This window comes from Pezoporus flaviventris, unplaced genomic scaffold, assembly GCF_033815535.1.
Source record: "Pezoporus flaviventris isolate CSIRO_AGI_PZ_B2104156 unplaced genomic scaffold, CSIRO_AGI_Pfla_v1 ptg000077l, whole genome shotgun sequence".
NCBI lineage: Eukaryota > Metazoa > Chordata > Aves > Psittaciformes > Psittacidae > Pezoporus > Pezoporus flaviventris.
Genome location: NW_026892625.1, coordinates 270,363 through 294,259, shown reverse-complemented (window position 1 = coordinate 294,259; position 23,897 = coordinate 270,363). Strand labels below are relative to the sequence as shown.

Genomic DNA, 23,897 nt, shown 5'->3' with positions numbered 1-23,897 from the left:
AGTCAAGCATGGCAATGTATAGCATACAGATACGGGTCTGAGCCATGAAACCAAACAGCAACTACATCATTCCCAGTGACTGTTTTCATTCACTATAAATTCCATTCTATGAACAGTCACTCCCCAGGCTGTTACCCAGCTCGACCTTGCACCCAAATTCTCCTGGTTTACTCAAGACCCAGGTGCACTATTAGCAATTCTTCTTCTTTAATTATCCATGTAGTGGGGACAGGACAGCTTGCAGTTCCCACAAGTGATAACTTAAATTTTATTTTCTACTGTTTCCTAAAATAGTGGGTAGTACAGATTCAGTTTTAAGCTTCTTTTAAAAGAAAAAACTTAAATCAGCTGGACTCAAATACTGTTTCAGTAGTGGGCATGCTGCACTGTGTTTGCCTCTGTTGAGAGTGGTGGTATCTGCTGTGTGGCCACTGGTACTGCAGGATCCATGGCATCACCTGTGGCATCACAGTGCAGGTGAATGAGTTAGCTTGTAACTGTGTACAGTGACAGCTCAGATCCAGATGACACAACATTGTGGTATAGATAATTGTAAACCTGATGACATGACCACAGACCTTTGGGAATTGACTTGTTTGTATTAAGATACAAATTTACAGAAAGTTGTATTACAGAAGTCACATCATCATGGTGATCTTAAAGGGCTGGGTAATAGCAACTCATTTTTAGTGGTATATTCATTTCTGTAATAAAAAGAACTTTAAATGAAGACTTTCACTGTTCACTAAAGGGTGATAAAATTAGATTTAAAAGCAAGTAAAGTCAATGGTTTAATTTTGTCAGTAAGGCTGTATTTGAAAAGAAACAAGTTTTTCTTGTCAGGCTTTCAAGAACTTTATGGTTGAGTAAAAGAATTAAAGGAAGATAATTACCTGGGTGTGTGGTTTGTTTGGTTTTGTTTATTTTTATTTTTTAAATATAAAATATTAACAGGTATCAGTAGCTACATCAAGTGCTCAGAATTTATTCAAGACAACAGTAGCAATTGGAACATCAGCTTCTCAACAACTTGCAGTAATCGCTGCTGGACAAACTAAAGCTTCAGCACAAACACAGTGTCAGCCTCAGCTGTCACTTCAACCTCATACAACAGCACAAGTACCAGCACAGCCCCAGGTCATACCAAGCGCTCCTGTACCTGGAATTACAGTTGTATCACAGGTAAGTTATAACATATTAGAAGCTTAGTTTTCTTAGTACTTTATAATCTTCTCAGGTCTATTCAGAAGCAGGAAGAACTTTTCTTCATGCAAGCACACTTTCTGTGATGGAACAAATATTTTACAAACAAGAAACCTTTCCCTTCATTTCAGCTAAATGGGATATGTATTCTGAGATGAACACTTGTGGTCAGCTTTCCCCATCCTACCATGTATGTGTCAGTAAGAACTATTCTCTTTCTGCTGACAGACCAATTAGGCCTTCAGTCTATGAACTTATTATCATGTTGCTGGGCCTCAAAACTGTGGTTGCGCTGAACTGTAACGTCTCTGTTTCTAGGAGTAATTAATTTTTTCAAGCCTTTATTTTTATGTGGTGTAAAGCATCTCTTTTCCTACTGATGAAGAAAAGATTAGATATTTTAAGACTATTTCTAATTTGATTTTACTGCTGTAGCTGCATTATATAGAAACATACTGAATCAATATAACAAATTAAGATAGCTTGGGGAATATTGTACATTGTGTTTTGGGCATCTCAAAGGAGAATGCATCTCCAACAGATTGTTGTGTTACTTCTCATATTTAAGGTTATTTTTATCAAAACAGACTGAAAAATATTAAATATATTTCTCTGATTTTTTCTTTGTTGTTTGTTTGTTGTTAATATTTGTGAGGTATGATGTTCCATTACATAAAAATTGAAGAAAATGTCAGGTAACTAGCAGCAATAGTAAAATAGCTGCAGATGTATTTCAGTGTCCTGCCTCAATTAGAACAATTTCATCATTTTTCATATTTATAGTGATCAGAGCATGCATTGATCCTGATTGCAAAATATCATAGATATGATATTTCTTTTCTTTGGCTTTTGCAGGAAATGGAAGAGAATGTGAAAAAATGCAAAAACTTCTTAGCTACCCTTATAAAACTTGCTTCTCATAATTCACCATCTCCAGAAACATCCCGTAATGTGAAAGCTCTGGTTCAAGATTTGTTGGTAAATAATTTGGTTCTTTCATTTTGTCATTTATCTATTAAGCTTCCTATTTACATATGCTATGGACTATTGCTTTGATCTAATTTTTTTTTTTTATGTAATGGAAGCTAAGGGAGTTGGGCTACATCAAAATGCAATTATTCTGTATGTTACATATCTTCAAAAATCTTTTAAAGGTAGGCTGTCTCTTCAATTTCTGAAAGGGGAAATGCAACAAAGCAGTTTGTATGCATTTGTCAAGAACACTCTTGTTTTGATGGATAATATTGTGGTTGTTTATTCAGAAAAAGATAGTAAAATACAGGATTTTTCCTTGAGGACTCACTAAGTTTCTTTTCCTCCAAACCATAGTCTTTTCTTAAACACTAAGAAGCTATTTAATATTTTAACCACAGATTGAATGTAGATGCATGCCTCCACAATGTGATTTAGAGTTTCTAGGGCTGAAGGAAAAGTGTTTTCCTAAGCTGTTGTGTCCAGGCAGTTCTGCAGACAGGTGCCCCTGCATGGAGCCTTAACTGTAAGTAGATTTCAAGAGGCAAAGTTGTGTTTCAGCTAGAGAGAGTCCTTGGGCCCAGAAAAAATCTGACTTACAGTAGTCTCCAGTGCAGTATGTGGATCAGTGAATTGTATAAATGAGTTGCACACAGATGTTACTGTAGAGTGGAACAAAATGGTCAAGCTTCTTAAAAAGATTAAATATAGTCTATGAAGAACTTAGATTTAAAAGCAGTTGATACATATTTCTTTGAATTGATTGACAAAGAAACCTGTGTATTTAGACAAGCCTAAGACTTTTTTCAAGTTGGTGCCACATTACAGTATCACACAGTATCACAGTATGCTAGAGATTGGAAGGGATCTCGAAAGATCATCTAGTCCAATCCCCCTGCCGGAGCAGGAACACCTAGATAATGTTACACAGGAATGTGTCCAGGCGGGTTTTGAATGTCTCCAGGGAAGGAGACTCCACAACCTCCCTGGGCAGCCTGTTCCAGTGTTCCGTCACCCTCACTGAGAAGAAGTTTCTTCTCAAGTTTAAGTGGAACCTCTTGTGTTCCAGTTTGTACCCATTATCCCTTGTCCTATCATTGTTTGCCACTGAGTAGAGCCTGGCTCCATCCTCGTGACACTCCCCCTTTATATATTTATAGACACTTATAAGGTCACCCCTCAGTCTCCTCTTCTCCAAACTATAGAGACCCAGCTCCCTCAGTCTTTCATCATAAGGGAGATGCTCCACTCCCTTAATCATCTTCGTTGCCCTTCGCTGGACTCTCTCCAGCAGCTCCCTGTCCTTCTTGAACTGAGGGGCCCAGAACTGGACACAATATTCCAGATGCAGTCTCACCAGGGCAGAGTAGAGGGGAAGGAGGACCTCTCTCGACCTACTAACCACTGCCCTTCTAATACACCCCAGGATGCCATTGGCCTTGGGGCAGATGGTGAAAGAGTCTGGGGCTCAAGTGATCTTCTCCTCTCTCCTTCCATCTTCCACTGATGTGGGAAGGAATGGGAAGATTCAGTTCATGAACAATTGGCTTCGAGACTGGTGCTACAGGCAGGGCTTTGGATTCTTTGATAACGGCTGGTTTTATAGGGCACCAGTCTGGACAATGACAAGTGAGAAAGGTTTGTCTCACAGAGGCAAAAGGATGCTGGGGCACGAATTAGCAGGGCTCATTTGGAGAGCTTTAAACTAGATTCGAAGGGGTATGGGGTTGTAGCTGGACTTGCCCTAGTGGGGCAGCGCTCCAGAATTAATGAAGACTGGGAGGCCTCCTATAATCCTAGGGTGAAATCGGTGTGGTCAGCTCGCTCCCTGAAATGCCTGTACACCAATGCGCGCAGCATGGGAAATAAGCAGGAGGAGTTGGAAACCTGTGTTAAGTCAGGAGACTATGATCTGGTGGCAATTACAGAGACGTGGTGGGACAGCTCACATGACTGGAATATAGTCATGGAGGGCTATGTCCTTTTCAGGAAAGACAGGCCAGCCAGGAGGGGTGGTGGGGTTGCTCTTTATGTGCGGGAGGAACTACAATGCACCGAGTTCTGTCCAGGGACAGATGATGAGCGAGTTGAGAGTCTGTGGGTGAGAATTAAGGGGCAGGCTGGCAGGGGAGATACTGTTGTGGGTGTCTGTTACAGACCACCAGATCAGGGTGAGGAAGTTGACGAGGCCTTCTACAGGCAGCTGAGAGGGGCCTCACAATCACAGGCTGTGGTCGTTGTGGGGGATTTTAACTTCCCTGATGTTTGCTGGAAGGACCACTCAGCAACCCAGCCACAGTCCAGGAGGTTCCTCCAGTGTATGGATGATAACTTCCTCCTGCAAATGGTGGATGAGCCGACCAGGAGAGGAGCGCTGCTGGATCTCATCCTCACTAACAAGGAGGATCTGGTCGAAGCAGTAAGGGTTGAGGGCTGCCTTGGTTGCAGCGACCACGAGATGGTGGAGTTCAGGATCTTGTGTGGTAGGACTAGTAGAATACCAAGTAGAATTGCAACCCTGGACTTTAGCAGGGCAAACTTTGGCCTTTTCAAGCAATTGCTAGGGGAAATCCCATGGGCAAGGCTGCTTGAAGGTAAAGGGGCCCAAGATAGTTGGTTGACATTCAAGGACTGCTTTTTCCGTGCTCAAGATCGGAGCATCCCGATACGTAGGAAGTCAAGGAAGAGGGCCAAGAGACCTGCGTGGCTAAATAGGGAATTGCTGGGTATGCTCAGGTGGAAGAGGAGAGTTTACAGGTCATGGAAGGAGGGGCTGGCCACTTGGGAGGAATATAAGGCTGCTGCTAGAGGATGTAGGAAGGCAGCTAGGAGGACTAAGGCCTCCTTAGAATTAAATCTGGTGAGAGGGGTCAAGGACAGCAGAAAGAGCTTTTTCAAATACATGGCAGACAAAACTAACACCAGAGGCAATGTAGGCCCACTGATGAACAGGATGGGTGCCCTGGTGACAGAAGATACAGAGATGGCAGAGTTACTGAATGCCTTCTTTGTCTCTGTCTACTCTGCTGCAGGCAGTCCTGAAGAGCCCTGTACCCCTGAGACCTTAGATGAAGTCAGGTTGACGGAGCGGTTTGCCTTAGTCGATGAGGAATCGGTTAGAGACCAGTTGAGCAATCTGGACATCCATAAATCCATGGGTCCAGATGGGATGCACCCGTGGGTGCTGAGGGAACTGGTGGAAGTCATTGCTAGACCACTCTCCATCATCTTTACCAAGTCTTGGGAAACGGGAGAGGTGCCTGAGGACTGGAGGAAAGCAAATGTCACTCCAGTCTTCAAAAAGGGCAAGAAGTAGGACCCGGGTAACTATAGACCGGTCAGCCTCACCTCCATCCCTGGGAAAGTGATGGAACACCTTATCCTTGGTACCATCTTAAGGCATATCAAGGATAAGAAGCTTATGAGGGGCAGTCAACATGGCTTCACCAGGGGGAAATCATGTTTGACCAATCTCTTAGCCTTTTATGAGGAAATAACACGGTGGATGGATGATGGCAGAGCGGTGGATGTAGTCTACCTTGACTTCAGCAAAGCATTTGACACAGTCTCCCACAGCATCCTCACGGCTAAAATGAGGAAGTGTGGACTGGATGATCGGGTAGTGAGGTGGACTGTGAACTGGCTGAAGGAGAGAAGCCAGAGAGTTGTAGTCTATGGGGCTGAGTCTAGTTGGAGGCCTGTAACTAGTGGAGTGCCTCAAGGGTCAGTACTGGGACCGGTATTATTTAATATATTCATCAATGATTTAGATAAGGGAATTGAGTGTACTATCAGCAAGTTTGCTGATGACACTAAGCTGGGAGGAGTGGCTGACACGCCAGAAGGCTGTGCTGCCATCCAGCGAGACCTGGACAGGCTGGAGAGTTGGGCAGGGAATAACTTGATGAAATATAACAAGGGAAAGTGTAGAGTCCTGCATCTGGGCAGGAACAACCCCAGGTTCCAGTATAGGTTGGGAAACGACCTGTTAGAGAGCAGTGTAGGGGAGAGGGACCTGGGGGTCCTAGTGGACGACAGGATGACCATGAGCCAACACTGTGCCCTTGTGGCTAAGAAGGCCAATGGCATCCTGGGGTGTATTAGAAGGGGGGTGGTTAGTAGGTCGAGAGAGGTCCTCCTTCCCCTCTACTCTGCCCTGGTGAGACCCCATCTGGAATATTGTGTCCAGTTCTGGGCCCCTCAGTTCAAGAAGGACAGGGACCTGCTGGAGAGAGTCCAGCGCAGGGCAACAAAGATGATTAAGGGAGTGGAACATCTCCCTTATGAGGAAAGACTGAGGGAGCTGGGTCTCTATAGTTTGGAGAAGAGGAGACTGAGGGGTGACCTTATTAGTGTATATAAATATATAAAGGGGGAGTGTCACGAGGATGGAGCCAGGCTCTACTCAGTGGCAAACAATGATAGGACAAGGGGTAATGGGTACAAACTGGAACACAAGAGGTTCCACTTAAACTTGAGAAGAAACTTCTTCTCAGTGAGGGTGACAGAACACTGGAACAGGCTGCCCAGGGAGGTTGCGGAGTCTCCTTCCCTGGAGACATTCAAAACCCGCCTGGACACATTCCTGTGTAACATTATCTAGGTGTTCCTGCTCCGGCAGGGGGATTGGACTAGATGATCTTTCGAGGTCCCTTCCAATCTCTAGCATACTGTGATACTGTGATATATATGCATACATTTATGCAGGTGTAAATTATATATACTTATATGTATACTTTTATATATGCATATGCTTTACATATATAGCTTTATGTATATGTATACACATATTCTACTAAGTTAAACTGAACCTTCAAAATTGGTTTTGGAATTAAGTAAAGATAATTTTTGTATTACAAGGTCTGTTGAATTTTATAATGGATTGTAAGCTTACTTCAACAGCCTTTTTTTTAATCAATTTTTTAATTTTTTAAAAAGAAAGCACTATGTAAATGTTAGCATGAGAATGGAATCCTGAAAAAAGACTTAAGTGTGTGTGGGATCTCATTGTGTCTTGAATTGTGCATGCCTGAGGGAACTCCCTGAATTCTGAGGGGCTTCTTACATGTACATATTAGCTCTTGACAGAAGGATTTTATAGATACAGAGGAGTTGAGGGACTTCAGCTTTGAAAGTTTTTCTTGATATGGTAGCCTATTTAGCTAGAGATATATACATATACATTATCTAGAAAAAAAACCAACAAAACAACTCATCTGAGTTGTTGATGCTTTTTCTTCTTCCCCCTGAAGGATGCAAAGATTGATCCAGAAGAATTTACAGGCCGCCTTCAATCAGAACTCAGGTCATCTCCTCAGCCGTATCTCGTACCTTTCCTTAAGGTAATGCAAATATTGCTTATATAAATGTATTTCAATGCAAATGTCAATGCATTAAGTTTTAGAATATACTTTTAAAAATATGTTTAAAATAATTGATTAGCTGATCCTGCTTGTAATCTGGAACTAATCTAATATAGAAATTCTGATGTAATACCAAATGGATTTATTGTTGGGTCCTAAATTAGTATATGTGGGGGTAAATTTAACTTTTAATTGGTTCTTGTACATAAGCTACAATAGCATCCGTATGCAAGATTATATGCAAACATACAGAGTGTGTTTAATTATGCCCCAACAAAACCACAACTGTAATTCTAAAAGCATTTTTCTTCTAGTCCAAAACTTCTCAATTTGGGGCAGATGTCCTCTCTTCTCTCCCTGCAGCTTTTCTTCAGAACTCTCTCCCCCTGCTTCTGTTTTTTTATGTTATCATTAACCCTTATTTGTGCCTTTTCCTGCTCTTATGCTGCAGTCACTTACAGAATCATGATAAGTTTTAACTTGTTTCCTTTCTTTCAAGTCCTTTCTTGGCAACAGGCATTAAGTTTTTAAATAAATATTAGAAGTTTAGAAAGAACTGTAGCTTGGCTTAAATGCACTTGCATTCTACAGCTGCCTGGGGAGAGCAATTCGAAAGAACTCTACTACCACTTAAAATAGTAAAAAGTTTGTGAAGGTACAGTATAGCCTTTTAGAACTGTTTTTTTGTTGAACTAGTCTGAACATGAAACATACAATAGTACATTTTTTCTAATCCAGTCAGAATACATTAGATCAGTAAAAATGCAGTAAACAGCTATTGCTGTAAGGCACCAGCAGTTGAATCATCTTGTTCTAGGTACTGGAGGCATGTCAGAAGTAAATTGGTGCAGCTTACTACTTCCAGCATGCAATGGGAATAGAGCTGTTCTATGGTTCTGCCTTTTCTATTTTCAGTTGTTACCCTTCCAAAGACCTAAGCTACAAGCTCTAGATAGTTTTGAGGAGGGGAGTGTTCTATTTTATGGCTATGGTGGAGTTAGGCCACATCAAAATCTACAGGGTTGCTAAATCCAAATTGAAAGCTTATTAAAAAATAAATGGATTCTTGCCTCTTACAAAATATGTTCAATCTTATTTCTTTTTATTGAATAGGCTGATAGAAAAATGGGAAAGCAAGCTGCATTCTTTTAATTATGTTTACAGCAAATTTAAAAGTGTTTTTTTGTCAACCTGCTAAATTTTGTTATTACATAAACTTTCTTCTGTTTTTAGAAAAGTCTACCTGCATTGAGACAATCTTTACTGAATAGTCAACATTCAGTTTTGCAAGGACAGCCATCTCAGCAGTCACTTCAACAAACCAGGATATCACAAGTTATACCTCAGTCTGCCTCTGGAAGCATTTCCTCTGTTGTCACCAAACAGACAATAGGAATAAGGCAATCAAACAACATTTGCACAGTCTCTGTATCAAATACAGTGCAGCCTCCTCAGGTTAAGTTGGTACAATCCAATCAGAGTTCTCAACTGGTAGGTACTGTAGTATAAAAGAATTTCTTAAACTGAATAGCAGTTTTCAATGTTATTGCAGCTTGTTTGGGAAAATACTTTTTTGTTTGTGTCATATTGTCGTGGCTTAAGCCCAGCTGGTAACTCAGAACCATGCAGCTGCTTGCTCACTCCCCCCACTTCTTCCTTCCCTTGCTCCTGGAGGGATGGGGAGGAGAACTGAAAGAATGTATCTCCCATGGGTTGAGATAAGAACAGTCCCATAACTAAGGTATAATACAAAACTACTACTACTACCATCAGTAATAATAAAGGTAAGGGAAATAACAAAGGGAGAGAATACTCACCACCTGCTGACCAATACTCAGCCTGACCCAAGCAGCGATCTGTGCTTTCTGGGTAACTCCCCCCAGTTTATATACTGGGCATGATGTGCTGTGGTATGGAAGACCCCTTTGGCTAGTTTGGGTCAGGTGTCCTGTCTGCTTCCTCCCAGCTTCCTGTGCCTTTTCTCCCTGGCAGAGCATGAGACTGAAAAAGTCCTTGATTGGGGTAAGAATTACTTAGCAACAACTAAAAGCATCGGTGTGTTATCAGCACTGTTCCCACACTAAAGTCAAAAACACAGCACTGCCCCAGCTACTAAGAAGGAGAAAATGTCTGCTACTGCTGAACCCAGGACACATATTCTGTGACATATAGTAGTACCTCATTTTATGGCAGTTAACATGTATGTTCAACCATTAGTTTAGGCAACATTATTGACATAGCTTAAATTTAAGAAACTACACTCTTGGCCTTTTTGACTGGAATACAGTGATTGTTATGAGCACAGTGGAATGTGAGTTAATTACAAATGTAGAACAGAAAGCTTTTCAATATTTAGACAAGGGTATAATTTTTAGTATATCATTAGATATGCTGTTTTGCTCAGATTCATCTGTATAAAAATTAGTTCTTATTTTAAACTCTTCTACATATATTTAGAAAATCTTGTAGAAGAATAGTTGTACTGTACCAGCATGTTTTGTTTGGAAAAAGTGCCATACTTTGTTATTTACTGAAATATCATTGCTGTGTATACTGGAGAATTATGCACTTAGACTCCTTAATTTCAAAGGCACTATCAATAAGTCAACTTTACAGCCAGTTACTCATTGAGTAATACACACAGACATTTGGATATTTTGCACCTTAACTTGGCTGCTTTCTGTTCAGCCACTTGCAGTCTTTCTTTTCCTAAGGTGGGTTCTCCCCATTCCTTCTGGACTGTTGCATTAATTAGAATAGTGTTCCTCAGGTTTTCTATGGCTTGTTTTTGATTTATCTATGTTAGTTTGTGTTCATGTCTTATCTATGTAAGACTGAATTGACTTTGGTAATAACTTTGGTTCTTCAAGATAGGGAGCAGGAAATGGTTGCAATTACAGGCAGCAAGTGTAAAAATTACTTCATTTCCTGGGGAAGGCAAATTTCTGACAGCTGCTGACAGGTCTCTTAAAAGTATAAATGTTCATGGCCAATAAGTGTAGCCTTATCTCATGCAACAGTCTTGGGACTAACCTACTTCCAGGTAGCACAGCTTTTTCCAGTGTTCTGCAACCCACTTGAAACACTCCTCTGCCTACTAGCCAGCTAGCACCCCACCTTTCGACAAACACTGACGTATAATAAAAATGTCTTAGTAAGTCTGCAAGAATTCTTATTCTTATGATTATAGTTTTTGTGGAATATTTTCTGAATGGGATAAAGCCAAATTTTTGGGGGAGAGAATTTTGGTGTCTGTCTCTCTCACATGTTGGTGCTTACTCAAAGCAAGCAATTATGATGTTAACCTCAGTAGAGATTAGCAATATCAAGAGTTGCTCTGTAATTTTGACATACCTGTGTGTCATGGTTTAAGCCCAGCTGGTAACTCAGAACTACACAGCTGCTCACTCACTCCCCCCTTTTCCCCCCACCCACTCTGGGGAGGAGAATCGAAAGAATATAAATCCCATGGGTTAAGACGAGAACAGTCCAATAACTAAAGTATAATATAAAACTACTGCTACTAATAATAATAATGGAAGTAACAAGGCAAGAGAATATAAAACTAAAAGGGAAGGGAAAAAATACCCAATAAACACAAGTGATGCATAATACAACTGCTCACCACCTGCTGACTGATACCCAGCCCGACCCAAGCAGTGATCTGCCCTTCTGGGTAACTCCCTCTAGTTTATATACTGGGCATGATGTGGTGTGGTATGGAAAACCCCTATAGCTAGTTTGGGTCAGGTGTCCGGTCTCTGCTTCCTCCTGTCTTCTTGTGCCCCTCCTCACTGGCAGAGCGTGAAAGACTGAAAAGTCCTTGATTAGAGTAAGCATTACTTGCAAACAACTAAGCGTTGTTCTCAGACTAAAGCTGAAACACAGCACTGCACCAGCTACTAAGAAGGAGGAAAATAACTGTTACAGCTGAACCCAGGTCAGTATCCACCCCTTATTCCATACCATACATGTCATGCTCATATCCCACATTTTACAATATACCATCACTTTTTGGCTTTTTGTCTCTTGGTACATATATATATACACACACATATATGCAAACACACATAGAGACAGATATCGCTCCTTAATTCACGGGGCAGGAGAGGCTGTGTGTAGTGTTGGATTGTTGCCTGCTCATGACACTACTGAACTCATCTGGTCACTGCTGAGCTTGTTTGATTTCATCAAAGTTCACTCTTTGTTGGGGTAATGATTGGAAGGAACTCAGGGTCAGTTGATGGTGGCCTGAGGACAGTTCTAGGAGAATCCTGCTGCTGCTGCTGGCTTTTCCCATGACTGTTCTCTAGTGATGATCATGATGTCACATATAGAAGTGTTATATAGCAGGCAACAGCGTATAATTGAGTTCATTGGCTGTTTTCCTCTAAAATCAAATCCCCTTGAGGTCCACAAAAGACTTTCCCATCTTTCCACATTACCCACCAAGTATGTCCAGGTCACTGAGCAAAAGGAATCATACAAGTGGGTTTGACTTTACCTGAAGCAGGAATAACCCAGACTGTCTTCCCCAGAAGATTATTTATGTTCACCACAGGAACTTTATCCCCCTCTACTGTACATAGAAGTACATTGGGCTGGGTCAACCCTGTTGGCAGATCCCCTAGTGTTGACCAAACAGGTGGCTTTTGGTAAATGCGTATCCCAATGTTTTAAAGTCCCACCACCCATTGCTCTCAGTGTAGTTTTGAACAGCCCATTGTACTGTTCGATTTTCCCAGAGGCTGGTGCATGATAGGGGATGTGATATACCCACTCAATGCCATGCTCTTTGACCCAGGTGTCTATGAGGTTATTCTGGAAGTGAGTCCCATTGCCTGACTCAGTTCTTTCTGGGGTGCCATGACGCCACAAGACTTGTTTCTTAAGGCCCAGGATAGTGTTCTGAGCAGTGACGTGGGGCACAGCCTATGTTTCCAGCCATCCGGTGGTTGCTTCCACCATGGTAAGCACATGGCGCTTGCCTTGGCAGGTTGGTGGGAATGTGATATAGTTAATCTGCCAGGCCTCCCCATATTTGTACTTCAGCCATCGTCCTCCCTACCAGAGAAGCTTTAACTGCTTGGCTTGCTTAATTGCAGCACATGTTTCACATTCATGAATAACCTGGACAATAGTGTCCATTGTTAAGTCCACCCCTCGATCATGAGCCCATCTATATGTTGCATCTCTGTCCTGATGTCCTGAGGTATCATGGGCCATTGGGCATTTGCCAGCATCCATGAGTCAGTGTAAAGTACTGGCCTTTTTTCTTGTTTAGCATTGTCCAAGGACAGCTGGATGGCTTTCACCTCTGAAAACTGACTCAATTCACCCTCTCCTTCATAAGTTTCTGAAACTTGGACCGCAGCTACTTGGAGTCCCCTAAATCTCCGATGCATTGCTACAATACGACAGGATCCATCAGTAAACAAGACATATTGCTTCTCACTTTCTGGCAGCTCATTTTATGGTGGGGACTCTTCAGCAGGCATCAGCTCCTCCTCTGGTGACATTCCAAAATCTTTGGCCTCTGGCCAGTCCATGATAACTCCTAGAATTCCTGGATGACAGGGATTTCCTATTCGATCTCATTGTGTAATTAGTGCAGCCCACTCCATGTAGCATCAGTTGCATGATGTGTAGAGGAGACAGTGCCTTTGAACACCCAGCCCAGCCCAGGCAACCAGGGTGCCAGGAGGTGCTGTGCTTCAGTGCCAATCACTTCTGTAGCAGCTCGAACCCCTTCATAGGCTTCCACTGTCTCTTTTCAGTTGGCGTATAGTTGGCCTTGGATCCTCTGTATCCCCAACTCCAAAAGATGGGGGGTTGACTTTGAGTCTCCCCTGGAGCTTTCTGCCAGAGGCTCCATGTAGGACCCGTCTCCCTGGCTGCTGTTTAAAGCACATGGCTCACATCTTGCTGGGTTTGGTCTGGCCTGAGGGCTTACTCCATGAACTCTCTCGTTTAATTTGTTCCAAGGCTTGTTGCTTCAGGGCCACATTTGAAATCGTTCTTCTTACAGAAGGCTTACAGTTAGACTGTAATTTGGGGTGTGCATTTTCCAGAACCCCACGACACCTAAGAAAGCTTGTGTTTATTATTAGTTGTTCTTTGACCTTCAGCAACCCCACAACGGAAGGATCCTCTGAGAGACCAGGCAGGGTGGACAGCTGTTTCATTTTCTCCAGTATCCTTTTGGGTCTTTGAAGTCCTCTCTCCTGATACAGTATGCCAAGGATGTATGGAGCCTCTGGACCAGTCATGATGGGATGCTTTTGCCACTCATTCCAAATTAGGCTGATTTCAGCCTCCAGTACAATTAACTTGGGATCCTCCTGTCACTCCACAAATAGAAATGGGTTCTACCTCTTGACAGCTTGATGGCATCAGGGTACACTGTGTATTGGTGTCTACTAGAGCCTTATAGTCCTGTGGGAGTGATGTGCCAGGCCATCTGATCCACACAGTCCAATAAACGCAATTGTCCCTCTCCTCCACCTGGCTGGAGGCAGGGCTCCTCTAATAGCAGTCATAAGATTCTCCATTTACTTCTTGTAGAAAGAAATTAGCATTCCTATTCATAGGAGTTGTAGTGAAATCAGCTCTTCCACTCCATCTGGGAAAGTGCTCACCAGAGACTGGCACAGCAACTTTCTTGGGAAGATCCCCAGTGACCAATTCAATCCAGGCACCCATTCCTCCAGAAATGAGGTAGGTTTTCCATCCCACTTTCTCATGTCTTCTCCATGATCCCGCTGGTAAAACCATAGGGTGACCTGTTGTGTGTACCTCCTATATCTTCTCCTTCTGGCAATTGGGTACTTTCTGATAATAGCTGAGATGCGGGTCTGTACATGTGTGGAGCTGGATAGATCGTCTCTCAACTGCTTGAACTTCTGGGACAGGAGTTTTTCCACAGCTGAAATGATGGAAGGGGTGAGATTGTCTTCGAACTCTTGGAGTTGACGATTCACTTTATCAACTGTTTGTGCCACTGCCTCACTCCAGGTCAGTGTTGCCAATGAGTTGGCATATGATGATGGCACGCTGCATGTAAATTTACGTCACATGGATTGTGTACTTTCGATTTCATCTGATTCTGTGGGTTCATCAGATCCAGGGACATCTTTTTTCACTTGAGGGTACTGGATAGTGTTGAGCAGGGCTCTGTAGGCCAAGCCCCAGGACACTGGTGAGTTGTTCCTCTCTGGTATTGCCAGGATGGCAGCACACCTTGTCTAAGGGTTTTACTGTTTTTTCTGAATTTTGAGCTGGTTCAGGGGTGAAGTTCCAAAGCACTGGAGGGGCCCATTGGCCTAGGGACTTGCCCATACGATCCCATGCACCCTGCCACTCATGTCTGTCCAGCCTTAGGGAAGATCTCTTGGTGGTCCTCTTAGATAGTAGTTTAACTTTAGACAAGATCTGAGCCTGACCCTGCTTAGCTTGAGATTAGATGAGATTGGGCATCTTTGAAGTGCCCTTTCCTGAGATAGTCTATGCCAACGATGCCTGGAGCCTCTGGATCAGTCATGATGGGATGCTTTGCCACTCCTTCGCAGGTAGGCTATTTTCAGCTTCCAGTACAGTCAACTCTTGGGATTCTCCTGTCACTCCAGAAATAGAAATGGGTTCTACCTCTTGACAGCTTGACGGCATCAGGGTACACCTTGCACTCGTGTCTACTACAGTCACATACTACTGTGGGACTTATGAGCCAGGCCATCTGATCCACACAGTCAAGTAAACCTGATTGTCTCACACTAAAACAGCAAATACTGGCTGCAATAGTGTGACAAAAAAAAAAGCTTCTATTTCCTATCCTTTTGGGTTTTTTGCTGTATTTGATGTGCTTAAGTTTTTGGATCAAGTGTTTTTTTTTTCAGGGTGTGATTTGTTGAGTTAGCCTGATATTGCAGCCCTTGTTAAGTAAGGGGAAACATATCGTTGGGGCCCCATGCATCTGCATTGGTAAAGGAGCATCTAGATTCTTGAAGGCTTGCAAAAGACTTCTCCTCAAAAACTTTATTAGTGAGTTCTAATGTATTTGTCCTAAAGAATTTTTATTTTCAGTGGTTTGTAGGTAGTAGCTTTCATTTTCAATTGGTATCTCCTGTTTGCATAAAAGAAAGAGAACAGAAGTTATCAGTCTTTCTGCTTTTATACATTTTCTGTGCTTTGGCTGAATTCTTTCTTAGCCTGAATTTGTTCGTCATTTGTGCTGTTAATTAGTGGTCTGTGTTCTTTTTGTTGTAATAGCACATATGGTAGAAGATTCACACTTGTCATAGTGTGATCATCACCTTTTGGCTTGAGACTCTGACCAGAAAGCACTGTTACTTTGTTGTCATATGGTTATTGAATCCTTTTTCAAGAAGGGCCTTAAGAAAAATGAGTATTTCAGCTGTCACCTCTTTGTTTTTCTGGTTATCAGTAACGTGACTATTAAATACCCTTTTTAAATGCCCTTTTTAAATCTTTGTAAGTCTGCTTGATTTGTGGAAACAGCCTTGTATAAACAACCTTTACCAGATGTGCAAATAAAGTTAACTTTAGCAGTGGGCAGTTTGAAGCATTCAGAAAGTTAGAAAAGGAACTTGCTTCAGTGTGTTCCTTGAAGAGCTCCGAAGTGTAGCAGTCTAGGAGATGATTCTTCACCTTTTGATTGGTAAATTAAGAAGAATGAAAGGAAGAAGTATATGACGGTACTTGCTGTCTCACCACTGTTGATCACTGTTGATCCTGTTGCTGTCTCAACACTGTGTATGATCATATGTTGATCTGACTCAGCACTTTTATAAGATCATTGATAATATGGTTATGGATGTAGTGGTAAAAGGCTGGAAAGGACTTCTGGAGGTGTCTGGTCAAACCTCCTCCTTACAGGTTAGCATGTTGCCCAGCACCTTGACCAGCCATGTTTTGAACATCTTCAATATGAGATTACACAACTTCTCTGGGCAACCTGTTCCAGTGCTTGCCCACCCTTGTGGTAAATTTTCTTTTCCTTACATTAAACTGAAATTTCCTATATTCCAACTTGTGCCCATTGTGTCACATCCTTCTGGTCTGCACCTCTGAGAGAGTCTGGCTCTATCTTCTCTGCATCTTCCCATGAGGTGGTTGCAAACAGCAATAAGATTTCCCCTTTTCTGAAGGCTCAAGTTATGTCTCTCATAACCTCAGCATACTAAAACATCTACTTCTGAATCTTCTAGATCAGTCTGGGTTAGTAAATTGGTTCTTATGAACAGATCATTTGGGATTCAGCATTGGTTCAGCATATGAATAGATAGCATTAGATGGGGTACACTCATTGTGTGTGTTTTTAGGCTGTGAGAAATATGAACTAATTTAATCATATCCCAGAATAGCTTGCTAGTACCTTGTTGATTGTCTACACTTTTCATGCTGAGTTAAGGACATAATAATATTGTGTTTGCTGTTAGGAAAATAGGCAAGAGGGTTAGAACAGTTTGAATTATTTTAATGCACAGTCAAGTAACTTTGATTCATCAGTTTTTACTATGTTCCTTGTTTGCTGCCAGAGGTTACACATTCTGTTTCAGAAACAAATTGCTAACGTTCATTCCTTAATCACTTCTTGTTCTGAAGGTTATGTCTGTGTTGAAAGGTATCTTAAAACTGTATAGAAACTGGAATTTAAGTTACTGTAAAATATTGCTCTGAGTTCAGGTGCATTTGTTCCTTTTAGAGAGTACGTGCTTGTTGATGATTGGTTTCTATATGGAATTTAAGGTGATGATTTTGATCTGTGCCCCTTTATTTCTCTAGTTTTCTTCTCTTTCAGCACTTCTCCATATGTTGAAGTCCTTGTACAGTAATTATTAAAGGACATTTTTTGAATGTATTTGATAGCAAAGAAAACATTGCCGTTGTTTATGTAACCATAAATGGTTAAATACTATTGTACCTTTTATGGTGTTAGTGGTTAATATTTTAGGGCATTCACGTGGAAATATTAAACAGGTGAAACAGAACTTGACTCCGAACTGTAGAAGCTGCTTGCTTCACAGAGGAAAAAAAATGGAATTGCAGATGATTACTGTAATACCAGGCAGTAATTCTATCCACCGGTCACACACATCTCCTTTTTGGCCTGGCTTCTGGCCAGTTAAGGTATGGCTGCTTTTCTTCACTATTCTCTAAAAATTTATCAAATAAATTATTGTAAAAGTGGTAGCATTCTCCTTGTTTTCCCATACCAATGCAGTCTCTCCTCCCTTTCCCTCTCCTTTCCCACCCTTCCCCTATAGGCTATTCCATCTCCTTACTTATTAAAAGATACTTGTACATGTTTCCTGTGCATCAAAATGCAGTCAAATTCCACTTCCCCCCCCCCCTCATTTTCACTTACCACCTATATTTCTTTCCTGTTTTAAGCATGGTAGCTACTTTATTCTTTCCCCTCAGTGTCACTATTTGCTCACTGCTTGACTTGACCAAGTAAATTTATGTTCATTTGTTCAATTTTTGTGCTTAGTACATTTTCCTTTATTGTCCGTAGTTGAAGCTGAATCCTTAATCTTTTTTATCCCGTTTCTCTTTCTGCAAGGTAGCTATTGCTAATACTTACACATCCACAGGTTTATTATGGCTTTTAAACTTACAGTATTTTACGATATACAGAATGCAATCTTGTAACTTCAAAATGGCCCTGTTTCTTTTGGGTTGGTTGTTTGTTGGTGTTTTTTTTTTCTCCAGACTACATCACAGGTCATATTCCCTCATTACTCTTTTCTTCTTTGTAGTTTTCGCCTCTTCCTTACGGAAGCCCTGGCTCCTGCTGATTTTTACATATCATTTGAAAATAGAATCATAGAATCATTAGAGTTGGAATACTGTTTCTCTTTTCCTTTCTCCAAAGCATCCTTGGAAGTCAGAGATGTGGCCATTCATTATTCAGCTAAATCATAGAATCATAGAATCATATATAGTTACAGTTGGAAAGGACCTTAAGATCATCTAGTTCCAACCCTCCTGCCATGAGCAGGGACACCTCACACTAAACCATGTCACCCAAGGCCTCGTCAAACCTGGCCTTGAACACTGCCAGGGATGGAGCATTCACAACCTCCCTGGGCAACCCATTCCAGTGCCTCACCACCCTTACAGTCAAGAACTTCTTCCAATCTAAACTTCCCCTGTTTAACCCATTACCCCTTGACCTATCAGTACAGTCCCTAATGAAGAGTCCCTCTCCAGCATCCTTATAGGCCAACTTCAGAAATTAGAAGGCTGCTATGAGGTCTCCACACAGCCTTCTCTTCTCCAGGCTGAAGAGCCCCACCTTTCAAAGCCTGTCTTCATACGGGAGGTGCTCCAGTCCCCTGATCATCCTCGTGGCCCTCCTCTGGACTTGTTCCAACAGCTCCATGTCCTTTTTATGTTGAGGACACCAGAACTGCACACAATACTCCAGGTGAGGTCTCACAAGAGCAGAGTAGAGGGGCAGGATCACCTCCTTTGACCTGCTGGTCATGCTCTTTTGGATGCAGCACAGGATACGGTTGGCTTTCTGAGCTGCAAGCGCATACTGCCTGCTCATGTTCAGTTTCTCATCAACCAACACCCCCAAGTCCTTCTACTCTACAGGTCTTCTCTGAATCTCATCTCTGCCCAATCTGTAGCTGTGCCTGGGGTTGTTCAGACCCAGGTGTAGGACCTTGTACTTGTCATGGTTAAACTTCATAAGGTTGGCATCAGCCCACCTGACAAGCATGTCAGGGTCCGTTTGTATGTCATTCCTTCCCTCCAGGGTATCAACTGAACCACACAGCTTGGTGTCATCAGCAAACTTGCTGAGGGTGCACTCAATCCCCCTGTCCATGTCACTGACAAAGATGTTGAACAATACCGAACCCAGCACCGATACCTGAGGGACACCACTTGTTACTGGTTTCCAGCCGGACATTGAGCCATTGACCACAACTCTTTGCATGCAGCCATCCAGCCAGTGAGTTATCTGCAAAATGGTCCACCTATCAAATTGATATCTCTCTTATTTATAGACAAGGATGTCATGTGGGATAGTGTCAAACACTTTGCACAAGTCCAGGTAGGTGACCTCAACTGCTCTACCCCTGTCCATCAGTTCCGTATCCCCGTCATAGAAGACCACCAAATTGGTCAGGCAGGATTTCCCCTCGGTGAAGCCATGCTGGCTGTCACCAAGCACCTTGTTTTTCATGTGCCTTAGCATGCCTTCCAGGAGAATCTGCTCCAAGATTTTGCCAGGCACAGAGGTGAGACTGGTCTGTAATTCCCCGGGTCATCCATTTTCCCCTTCTTGAAAATGGGGGTTATATTTCCCTTTTTCCAGTCATAGGGAACTTCACCTGACTGCCATGATCTTTCAAATATGATGGACAGTGGCTTAGCAACTTCATTTGCCAGCTCCTTCAGAACCTGCGGATGGATTTCATCAGGTCCCATGTACTTGTGCTTTTTCAAGTTCTTAAGATGCTCTCGACCCAGGTAGTCTCCTGCAGTGGGCCTAAGGTCTTCATTCTCAGAGTCCCTGCATCTGCTTTCCAAGACTTGGGTGGTGTGGTCAGAGTATTTGCCAATTTAGACCGAGGCAAATAAGTCATTAAGAACCTCAGCCTTCTTTGAATCCTGTGTAGTCAGTTCTCCTGATAGCTTCCAGAGAGGGTCTATGTTTTCCCTTGTCTGTCTTTTATTCGCTACATACCTATAGAATTCCTTCCTGTTATCCTTAACATCCCTCACCAAGTTTAATTCTAACTGGGCCTTAGCTTTTCTAACCTGGTCCCTAGCTTCCCAGAGAACATTCCTGTATTCTTCCCTTGCCTCCTGTCCTTGCTTCCACCTTTTTTAAGCCTCTTTTTTCCTTCAAAGTTTCCTCAACAGCTCCTTATCCATCCAAGGAGGTTTCCTTGCCCTCCTGCTGCACTTCCTTCTAGTTGGGATGCAACACTCCTGAGCTTGTAGCAGGTGATCCTTGAATATCAACCATGAGGCTTGGGCCCTCATCGACTAAGGCAAACCGCTCCGTTGACCTGACTTCATCTAAGGTCTCAGGGGTACAGGGCTCTTCAGGACTGCCTGCAGCAGAGTAGACAGAGACAAAGAAGGCATTCAGTAACTCTGCCATCTCTGTATCTTCTGTCACCAGGGCACCCATCCCGTTCATCAGTGGGCCTACATTGCCTCTGGTGTTAGTTTTATCTGCCATGTATTTGAAAAAGCTCTTTCTGCTGTCCTTGACCCTTCTCGCCAGGTTTAATTCTAAGGAGGCCTTAGTCATCCTAGCTGCCTTCCTACATCCTCTAGCAGCAGCCTTATATTCCTCCCAAGTGGCCAGCCCCTCCTTCCATGACCTGTAAACTCTCCTCTTCCACTTGAGCATACCCAGCAATTCCCTATTTAGCCACGCAGGTCTCCTGGCCCTCTTCCTTGACTGTGTCGGGATGCTCCGATCTTGAGCTCAGAAAAAGCAATCCTTGAATGCCAACCAACTATCTTGAGCCCCTTTACCTTCAAACAGCCTTGCCCATGGGATTTCCCCTAGCAATTGCTTGAAAAGGCCAAAGTTTGCCCTGCTAAAGTCCAGGGTTGCAATTCTACTTGCTATTCTACTGGTCCTACCACACAAGATCCTGAATTCCACCATCTCGTGGTTGCTGCAACCAAGGCAGCCCTCAACCCTTACTGCTTCGACTAGACCCTCCTTGTTAGTGAGGATGAGATCCAGCAGCGCTCCTCTCCTGGTCGGCTCATCCACCATTTGCAGGAGGAAGTTATCATCCATACACTGGAGGAACCTCCTGGACTGTGGCTGGGTTGCTGAGTGGTCCTTCCAGCAAACATCAGGGAAGTTAAAATCCCCCACGACGACCATGGCCTGTGACTGTGAGGCCCCTCTCAGCTGCCTGTAGAAGGCCTCGTCAACTTCCTCACCCTGATCAGGTGGTCTGTAACAGACACCCACAACAGTATCGCCCCTGCCAGCCTGCCCCTTAATTCTCACCCACAGACTCTCAACTCGCTTGTCATCTGTCCCTGGACAGAACTCGGTGCATTGTAGTTGCTCCCGTACATAAAGAGCAACCCCACCACCCCTCCTGGCTGGCCTGTCTTTCCTGAAAAAGACATAGCCCTCCATGACTATATTCCAGTCATGTGAGCTGTCCCACCACGTCTCTGTAATTGCCACCAGATCATAGTCTCCTGACTTAACACAGGTTTCCAACTCCTCCTGCTTATTTCCCATGCTGCGCGCATTGGTGTACAGACATTCCAGGGAGAGAGCTGAGCACACCAATTTCACCATAGGATTATAGGAGGCCTCCCAGTCTTCATCAGTTCTGGAGTGCTGCCCCACTGGGGCAAGTCCAGCTACAACCCCATCCCCCTTCGAATCTAGTTTAAAGCTCTCCAAATGAGCCCTGCTAATTTGTGCCCCAGCATCCTTTTGCCTCTGTGACATAAGCCTTTCCCACTTGTCATTGTCCGGAATGGTGCCCTATAAAACCAGCTGTTATCAAAGAATCCAAAGCCCTGCCTGTAGCACCAGTCTCGAAGCCAGTCGTTTATGAACTGAATCTTCCCATTCCTTCCCACATCATCAGTGGAAGATGGAAGGAGTGAGGAGAAGATCCCTTGAGCCCCAGACTCTTTCACCATCCACCCCAGGGTCCTGTAGTCTTTCTTCATCCCCCTCAGACTGCGGGAAGCAGCTTCCCCCTCACCTGTCTGGAAGACCAGCAGCGGGTAGTAGTCTGTTGGGTGCACCCGGTTGGGGAGCGCCCTAGTGATATCCCTGATCCGGGCTCCAGGCAGACTACACACTTCCCTATGATGAGGGTCAACTCTGCATATCAGGCCCTCTGTTCCTCTCAGAAGGGGCTCTCCAGTCATAGGAGCCATCCCACCATGTTTCTGTGATGCCTATTATATTATATCCCTGTAGACGTGCACACATCTCTAATTCCTCTTGTTTGTTCCTCATACTACTGGCTTTTATATAGAGGCATCTGTGCCAAGCTCCGAATGAAGCCAGCTCATTGGTTGGAGCTGCTGAAATATCTCTACATTGCTCTGAGCATTTATTATAGGTGCTGGCAACTGGGAGTGCTGGGATGGAATGATGCCCCCCTCCCCCAGCACATCTAGTTTAAAGCTTTCTTGACCAGCATGGCAGTCTTCCTTCCAAAACCACAGTTTTAGTACAGTTTTAGATGCACTTTGTAAGAATAATGCTAACTGGTACTGAACAAAGTTGCAGTGGTTCCCGTTTGCTTCAAGTAGCTGCGTAGCGTGGCATGTTGCCCTCTAGGAGGGAATACTGCATCCTGTGGGTGTGAGATCGATATGTATAATTTGGGAACAGCAGACACATTATGCAATGGGAATACGGTAGTTGTGACTGTGAAGAGCACAAGGCTTCTGAAGTTGTAATGCCAGAGCTGTGGTTGTAATCTTATTTGCAGCTGTTTGCTTGTGTTTTGTTTTCAAAGTTTATTTACGGACTTCGTTCCAGCTGTGCAGCATCCACACATCTTTTACTCTTCTGTTCATTACGTCTGTGCCTACCTTGTCCTTGATTTCATGAGTATGCATTTTGCTGTTGATTACACGTGACCCTTGCAGTTTTTTGCTTTCTGATTTAATTTGCCTATGGATCAAATTCTAAGTTTCTAACCCAGTTTCAGTTTTGGGTAACGACTTCAGAAATTAGCTTAGTAGTAGAGTGAAACCATGAGAATATCCAGTTAACAGTTAAAAGATGAATAGTATATGATTGCTACAAAACATTGTTTTCTATCTTGTGTATATCTGACTTTAGAACCTGTAATATTTTAGAATTTACTTCAAGTATTTTTTAATTTTTTTTTAAAGCATAGCTATATAGTGAAAGGCCTCATGGTTGTAGGTGGATACCACTGAAGTTATTTGTCCTGGGTTCAGCAGTAGCAGTCATTTTTCTCCTTCTGGGAACAGCGCTGATAACACTGATGATTTTAGTTGCTGCTCAATAATGTTTACTCTGACCAAGGACTTTCTGAGTCTCATGCTCTGCCAGGGAGGAGGGGAAGCTGGGAGGAAGCAGAGACAGGACACCTGACCCAAACTAGCCAAAAAGGTATTCCATACCACAGCACGTCATGCCCATTATATAAACTGGGGGGCAGTTACCTGGCTCCTTGGGTCGGGCTGGGTATCTGTTGGCAGGTGGTGTGCTGTTGTATTCTCTTCCCTTGTTATTTCCCTTATCATTATTATTATCGGTCGCTATGTACAGGCGGGATTCTGACTTAGAGGCATTCAGTCATAAGCCCACAGATGGTACCCTCATGCCAGTGGCTC

The 23,897-nt window shown here is 43.1% G+C and overlaps 2 protein-coding genes across 4 annotated transcripts in view; both read left to right on the top strand.

Annotated features, from left to right (window-relative positions):
- Positions 1-23,897, top strand: part of LOC133279422 (transcription initiation factor TFIID subunit 4-like) — a 243,767-nt gene that overhangs the window by 32,311 nt on the left and 187,559 nt on the right. The window contains exons 4-7 of the mRNA XM_061473128.1: positions 955-1,182; positions 2,059-2,181; positions 7,428-7,517; positions 8,772-9,029. Of these exons, the coding sequence (XP_061329112.1) occupies positions 955-1,182; positions 2,059-2,181; positions 7,428-7,517; positions 8,772-9,029 (699 nt within the window). The remainder of the gene's footprint in view (positions 1-954; positions 1,183-2,058; positions 2,182-7,427; positions 7,518-8,771; positions 9,030-23,897) is intronic.
- LOC133279421 (granule associated Rac and RHOG effector protein 1-like) overlaps positions 1-23,897 on the top strand; it is a 340,966-nt gene that overhangs the window by 160,048 nt on the left and 157,021 nt on the right. The window lies entirely within an intron of this gene.